At 34.6% G+C, this 8213-nt stretch overlaps 1 protein-coding gene across 1 annotated transcript; it reads right to left on the bottom strand.

The window, feature by feature from the left end:
- On the bottom strand, nt 1-7286 carry LOC119635850 (fork head domain-containing protein FD3). Its single transcript, XM_038030862.1, has 2 exons — nt 6901-7286; nt 1-1117 (listed from the first exon to the last, which is right to left on the bottom strand). Exons 1-2 carry the CDS (start codon nt 7197-7199, stop codon nt 1-3), a joined length of 1416 nt encoding a protein of 471 aa, XP_037886790.1. The 5' UTR covers nt 7200-7286.
- Nucleotides 7287-8213: the final 927 nt, after the last annotated feature.

Raw genomic sequence — 8213 nt, forward strand, 5'->3', positions numbered from 1 at the left:
TCAATCACAGGCCTCGGCGTCGGTATTACCAATTAAGGTCTCTATGCGAAAATCTCGTGCACTATTCTGCCTCAGAGAACGCCCGTGTTCGTAATCGAATGGCAATACTGTGGTCTTGTAACTACTATCACTGTCCTTTAGTTTGTTTATCGACACAGGATGTTTAATATCAGTACAATTTCCAGCCGCGCTATCATTATTTTTCTCTGGACGGGTTGTTTTATGCTGGATTATCGAGCCGTTCGATAGTTCATAATTATTGAACAGTAATACGCAGGAAGTGGTGGAACTTTTACAATTGGCATCTTTTTGTTGCTGTTGATTTAAACCTTTGATGATTTCGTCGGTTTCCGTACTTTGCGGATCTAAACGATTGACACTTAAACTTTCTATAGAATCGGATATGTGTGAATCTTGCTCATCGGGGCTTTCAATATCGATGCGATCACTTGATGATTCATCGCTGTCGTGACAACTTAAGGTACGCTCATACTGTTGCTGTGACTGTTGTTGCATTTGATTGGCTTGAAAATGCCGTTCTTCACCATTATGCGATAAATTGCTCATAGAGTACAATTTCATTTTCTCTAGATCACTAATATTGTTTAAGTCCATTACGTTGGCATTAGTACGATCGGGTAGAGCGACACTCGGACAAAATGCATCAAATTTTTCGCCAGAATTCGTAGCCGCTGCGTACATGGGTAACTCAGAGTTGGCAAAGAAATTAAATTTCTTATCATTACGCAGTGATTGATCGAAAACATCCGACGGACCATGTAGCATGTCGAAACAATCACGATTGCCGGTAAAATTGTTCACATTAAAATGTACGGGTACAAGTGGCACCGGTTTGCGTATCCAAAACGGCGACAGTGTGCCAAAAACGCTAGAAAATGGAAATCTTTGCATTGTTGGCGCCCTCTTGTAACGTTTCCTTCGTCGTAAGAAACTACCGTTGTCGAACATATCCTCAGCCAGAGGATCTAATGTCCAGAAGTTACCTTTGCCGGGATTGCCTGGTTCGCGGGGAACTTTAATGAAGCAATCATTTAACGAAAGATTATGACGAATCGAATTTTGCCAGGCGGGAAATTTATCCTTGTAATATGCGAAGCTGCATTTATGGAATAGAAAAAAAAAGAAAAAGCATTAAACTTTTACTAAATTTGAACATCGGAAAAATATCGAAAATGATATTACTTATTACAAATAAGCGTTGACTAAACTTTTAATTGAAATTATTCAATAATTTTTATAGCTTCTAAAAGCTGTTACTTGAGGACTTCTCTGTTATAGGATGGTCGAGGCAGGAAGGGAGGCACGGATGGAGACATTTAGGTTTTATAATGCTTTTGGGAGGCGCAAGGCGAGTCGAACTTTTCTTATAAGAGAGTTTGCAAGTCGAGAAGTGAGTAACTTTTTTAGAGACAACGCGACAAGTAAAAATCCGTATTTTATTTAGAAAGCATCAAGGCGATATTATTTCGACAATTTACCTACGGATGATTTTAGTGAAGTGAAGGTTTTTGATTGGAAAAAACACGGTACACACTCAGCATTACCTTGGAAAGTGTTATAGGCATTGTCGTCGAAAGCAAAAAATTCGTTTAGCTATCATAAAAAGGTATTCCGCAAATCGATACTGCTGAACGCAATCAGCATTTAAAAAGCAGGAAGATGTGAAGGTATTCTTGATAATCAAAAAGCGAAATTTTGAAAGATAGCTAACATACCTAAGCTAGCAGAAAGCACTATACGCACGATTTTACATGAAAATTACATCATGAGTATGAAACGTGTTTTTGAAATGCGTGTCCAAATGGACTAAGAAAGCACCGCGTCACAACTCGATAGGTACAGTGGCACAATTGCATTAACTGAAATTTGCGTTGCTCCTCCAACCACCGTAATCCGCAGATCTTTCCGCCTTTGAGTATTATCTCTTTGCGAATCCCCAAAGGATATTTTAAGAAAAAGGTTTTGGTCAAATAATAAAGCCATTCCGGAGAGTAAAGCCTGTTCTCACGGTCTAACGTATCGTTCTATAAATAAGGGATCGAAATTTTAAGAACGTGTTAACCCCATTGTGTTATTATTAAGGGAGATTGTGCTGATGAATAAACCCGAATTATGCCAATAAGCCATTTTTTTCCTTTACTTCCACCTCCTCTTAGGATTTACATGACCGACATACTAGTAACACAGTTCCAATTCCCTCGAAAACCCAATAACTTTTAGATCTTGTGAAAAATTTTAGCCCACCGCAACCACATCATAGTACAAATGCGAGTAGAATGAAGTCAACATTCAAAATCGAATCTGTCCGTAACGCGACGGCCTTGAAAATTCGTACCACATATACTCTGCTATTGAGAAAGCTGAGGAAGCTGAGCAGGGAACTCTGAGCTTAACTAACTGACCTTATTAACTTATATTGAAAAATAGCAGAAGAATAAGATTTTCATCGTAAAATCATATTTAACGTAACGGTTTCTTTCTTTAGCTTAAAACTTAACAGTTGTAGATCGGCCCATTTGCAACGGTAAACGATCTAATTGATTGTTAAAGGTGCACGTTATGCGGACGACATTCAGGCTATCCGACACGCATTCCGACGGAAGAAACAGATTACTGAAAACAAAGTAAGATGAAAATACACTCAATCAAACATGCAAGTTGTATGCAGAAATGCTTCTGAAGCATGCAGCGTATGTTCTTAGACGTGAGAATTGCAGCAATTTTACCTCTTGCTGCCAAATGATAAATGCTGTCGTTTAGCAAATAAAAGTTCTTCTTCTTATTCTTCGCGTTCTCCGTACAGGTTCTCCTTCTCATAAAGAATTCATCAGGAACGATTTTAAAGACATTATCCTCAGTTTGATTAGATTTTTAAATGTCAAATAAGTGACTTTTGCCAAAATCTTAAACGCAAATGGTGAGCCTAACCTTTAAAAAGGAATTTAATTACGAGAGTTTTGAGTTTTGTTAACAAACAAAAAGAGTTGTCCTCTTAAAACTGTACGAGGCGTAAACTTTGCAGAGTGTAATAAAACAAAACACTTTTACGAAAAGAAAATTTAATTAATTTTGAGAAAATTATATATGGGTTTTAGTGAAAATGTGCCACAACATGTCATCTGTATCTCGATCTAATCTAATCTTTTTATCTGAACTTTTGTCCGCATTCCGTGAAGGCTTTCCTAATTGCAAGTATATTTCCGAGGGCATTGTGGTGCTTAAGATTTTATTTATGCTTTCATTAACGCTCCAGTGGTCATGCACTTGACTTTTTCACATGTAATTGTTTGTTACGCAACAGATACTCACAGAAATTCACTTTATTTTACACTTTTAATGTCCAACACAACGCAGCCTAATTAACTAGATAAGCACATTATTGGTCTTTACACATACATATGCCCTTTCCTTTTGTCCTTTCGCTATTCAAAAGTTGAAATGAAAATCAAGACAAAAAGAATCATCGTTTTGAAGGCAACTTCTTTGTTCTTTTAGTAGAAGGTATTTTTCTTTACTTCACGTTTGCCAGCGATCTTTGAAAATTTTTCACGAAAAATTTTATCACACATATATCATCGTTTTTAAATTCAATTGTTATCGCCTGAATTCTATGATTCTATATTTTTACACAGTACACCACCTATGATGCAAGGAGACATAAAGTTTGTGCGGATGTATGCAACGCCCAAAACGAATCGAGGTACATCCACTTTTTATCATACCCATCGATTCAGAATCACTTTTGAGTCGAGCTTACCTGTCCGTCTAACGTGCGTTCAAACTGTAGGGCGCAAGTTTTGGCCTAAGGACGAACGCTATTTGAAAGGGTTCGGCTCGGATCATTTGCCATACAACCACTTATTTTGGAAAGTCGCTATATGGGTTACTGTAATAAGCAAAGTGAAGTGGTTCGGTTGATGGTGAGCTGTGTCCCACTGTAGCCATTTTCCTTAATATTATTTATGCAGATAAAAGGAAGCCTTTACGGCGATACAATCGAATGCAACTCTTCTATTTAAACTCTAGTTCGATTTTGTTTTTAATAAACATTTTGCGGAAATTTACCAGTGGTATTCATAATCGTAGCTTTTTACGATTTCGGGAGTGGCAACGGAGCAGAGGTGAGAAATTACCTTTCCTAACAATCTTAAATTGATTAGAAAGAATAGTAACTTTTTGTTTTGATGGATCGCTGGTCCACGTTTTTATGCGCGAGAAAATTTCTTGAATTTATATAAAATATTTTTATCCCTAAATACTTAATACTTAAACGTGAACACAATTCGAACTTCAAAAAGAAGAAAACAAGCCATAATCAAGATATTCGCAAAAGTCAAACACTTGGGCATCTTCGGAAATAATCGTTTAATCAATGCGCTGGCATGACGCAGCCAAATAGAGAGGCGATACTAGAATCAACGTCGAGGTTTTCGCTACTAAAAAACAATATTGCTTTGCTGAGGATTAAAGACCAAGATGTACCAATACGAGGTCATTTAATAAAATATCATACGGGATAAGGAGATGTAAACGAAGACCAGAAATGTTCAATTCATTTCAATGGTTTAAATAAATATTCGAGGAAATAATTTTGAATAGAATGGACCAAGCGATGGGTCTAGCTAAGACGTAATAAATATATGTCTATAGTTCAGCGAGCTTTCTCTGCGTAGAGTCAACTCTTTATATGCCTGAGGTGATAAAAGTGGTAAAATTTAGATAAGAATATTCTCGAATAAAAGATGCCATAAAGCGAGTTGATATTATAACGTCCAGTTCGTTATGGTGCGATAACTTTAAATTTTCGATAGGTATCGACCGATGTAACCCACCTGCAAAACATCTTTGCAAATGGTCTCGCGTTAATAAAATCGTATGGTTTTCATAAATATGTTACAAGGTGAAGCGAACTTATCGATACCGTTAGATTAAATTTTTGAGGTTAGGTTGACGAAAAATAAACACCCACACCCGAACTCTTTTTAGAGAAAATTCGAGATGTAATTAGCATTATAATTGGATTGCGAGGTGAAGTCAACTGAGCCCGAAAATCAAAAGATTCGTTACTACTGAATTTTATACTTGGGATTAGGTTATGAAAACATAAAAATCCACGAGTCGGTATCCCTCGAAAAGCTTTAAGAAGCTTTAAGAAGAAATTAAAGAAGTCTTTAATTTTATTAGTCACTAATATTATGAAGTTTGGTTTGACTTAGTTAGGCTCGATTGTTTAGATTGAGGTTAAGGAGAAGCAAACACCCTTCAGCTGAGTTGAGATCTTTTAAAAACAAATTTAACAAATATTTTAGTGATGATTTGACCTGATGATACGAATCGGGCATTAAGATATTAAGATTAAACTTTATTTTTAAGATTATGCTGGGACAAAGCAAATATGCACTAGTCTCTACGAGTAGAGCTTTTTAAAAAAAAAAAACAATCGCTTATCGCTGCCAGGTGAGATCTTTCAAATATAAATTTAAGAAAGATTTAGTGTTAATTTTGCCAAGAGGAAGGAACTGATCACTAAGGTGATAAGCCTTGACGCTTTTAGGCTTTATTTTTTTGAGGTTCACTTAAAGCAAAACACACGTCTTCGTACACATATTTGTTTGTAGAAAACTTTTTAGGCTTCTACAACCTCTCTTTCATTTAATTTAAGAGATATTTATAGTTAGCGTTACCAGGTGTTATGAATTAGTCGCTAAGACTTTGTTATTGTGAGTTATGTGAGGTTAAAATAAATATTCATGAACCTTTACCATTGAGGAAGTTTAAAAAGGAAATTTAAAAATTAATTAATAATTGGACCATCAGGTGAAGTTAATTAGTTGTTAAAATCATAACAGTTGGCATCATTGAACATTCATTTTGAGGTTACACGAAGGTAAGACACTCATCGACGATTCATTTAAATTGAAAAATGTTTATAGTTATTGTTACCAAGTCTGAAGTGTCGTGGAGGTAAAATAAATATCCACGAGCCTTTACCTTTTAAGAACGCTTAAGAAAAACTTATTAGCAGCTTTTGTTATGAGACAAAGTGAGTTAATCGCTAAGATCATAAAACTTGACATTGCTACCCTTGTTTTTTTGTAGGTCACGCTGAGAATAAATGAATACCTGCTGATTTCTACTATTAGGAATCTTCAAGAAGAAATTAACAAAATTTTTAACCGCTGAATCGTCAGGTAAAGTGAATTAATCGCTAAAATCATTAAACTTGATTTTTGAGGTTAATAAACAAATATCCGCAAGTCTTTAGGAATGGAGAACGCGTAAGATGGAATTCAAAAAATATTTACTGATGGTTACCAATTTGATAGTCCCTGACCCTGAGCGCATAAGGCTCGAGATATTTTTGTGGTAATACTTGGGAAAATATGAATATGAATAATGAAGTTCAACAGGAACTTTGATGCAAGCTTCACCGACGCTTCCCGTTGATTATATAAAAATGTTTTGGAAAATATTACTATATAAGAGAATACACTGAGGCGAGAAGAGCTAAAGATTTTTAAAAGATTTTTTATCGAAAATGAAACAAAGCGCTTTGTTTGACTATAAGATAAATATTTTGAGAAAACTTTTGAAGCATCGTTTGTAGGCTCTTCTCAGGCATTTGTTCTTCTTCTTCCTTTTTTTGTTTTAATAATCTATACACCAAACTATGCGTGGAATGTTCATTAAATCACAAAAATTTGTATTATTTTTCACTTAAAGAAACTTCGGCTTTATCTAGGAGGCGTAGCAAAGAAATTGCGTTAAAATTTTCCTTTTTAATTAGATTCCATCTTAATTTCAAGGCATTATTTATTCATTTTTTTTTTTTTTAAACTAATTATACCCAACCCTAATGTAAATTTCTTCAAAACCTACCGCGTCATTATAAAATCACAAATGCCACTCAATGTTAGTTTCTTTTGCGGTGACTGAAGTATAGCCATAGTAATGAGGGCAATATAGGAATAGGGGGGTTTGACGAGCGGTGTGTTATTGGATTTGTCCGTATCATCGCTGATCGATTGTTCGTCAATATTCGTTGATAATTGCTGATTGGTTGTTAGTTGAGGGCCGGAGGCTGCACGGCGTTTCAAAAGAGGCGGAGATACTGCTGCTGGATTTATAATATGATTATTGCAACCGTTGGTCAAAGTTATGTCGCTGGTTGATAACATGATTATTATTTTAGCGATTTTAAGAATGTTTTTGACTTTTCAAAGGAAAATAAAATGAACTGCTTGCGCGATTTGTTTTCAAAACATTGAAATATTTTGGATTTAATTCATTTATTATTTTAAAGATATTTATTATTATTTTTATTTATTTATTTTTTTATTTTTTTTTTACTTGTTATTTACACATTTCTATATATGTATATAGGAACTATTTTCTTGTTTTTAATAATTATATTTTGTAGTTACTGCTGTTGTTGTTGTTATTATTGTTATAAAATTGAATCAATTTTAGGAATTAATTTAATTATATTAAAATTTTTCTATTAAACCATTTACACAGACAAAGTTAATTTGCTTTGCTTTTACTTTTCTTTTTTTTTTTCTTGTTTCTTGCTTCACTTTGTTTCTAATAATTATAATAATAATATTAATTAATTTTTTTAATTATCTTTCGAATGTGTCGCGTTCGTTAATTTTTTGAGATTTAAGATTTTGTGAAATTTTGTGAAATACAAAGGTCCGCCGCATTTAAAAAAGCTTAATGAATATTATTATTGCAAAAATTAAATGTTAATCCGTGGACATCCTGACAAAGAGAGAGTAAAATTGCTTTCAGTTACGGTGTCCCCTTAAATTTTTGTCCGCTATTGATGGAATCCTTTGCACAAATGTCTAACTAATCGAATGAATTCTGTCTGCATTGCGCTCACTACCGTCACTTCTTCATAAGCGTAAGGCATTTAGTGATAGTGATGATGACGATGACAATGGCGACGGCGATAGCGATGACGAGAATTATGATAATGATGATGATGGTGATAATAATGGTAATGATGATAATGGTAATGATTATGATGAACGAATGGATGGATGGATGGATGAATGAATGGTGGTGGTTTATGTAGATAGTTGAGGAATAACAGCATCAGCATTACAAGCCAACCAAACGTAATCTTTTTCTCTCTTTCTTTGTGTGTACCTTTGCGAAAATGTTTTTCTACATAACTCAAACAT

The sequence above is a fragment of the Glossina fuscipes genome, unplaced genomic scaffold, assembly GCF_014805625.2.
Source record: "Glossina fuscipes isolate IAEA_lab_2018 unplaced genomic scaffold, Yale_Gfus_2 27, whole genome shotgun sequence".
Lineage (NCBI taxonomy): Eukaryota > Metazoa > Arthropoda > Insecta > Diptera > Glossinidae > Glossina > Glossina fuscipes.

Bases quoted from the DNA above. Each gene is read 5' to 3' on its own strand.
- LOC119635850 (XM_038030862.1), bottom strand. From the start codon at position 7,199: ATGTTATCAACCAGCGACATAACTTTGACCAACGGTTGCAATAATCAT. The intron at 1,118-6,900 runs GTAGGTTTTGAA...CCATAAATGCAG, and splicing joins TGTGATTTTATAATGACGCG to CTTCGCATATTACAAGGATA.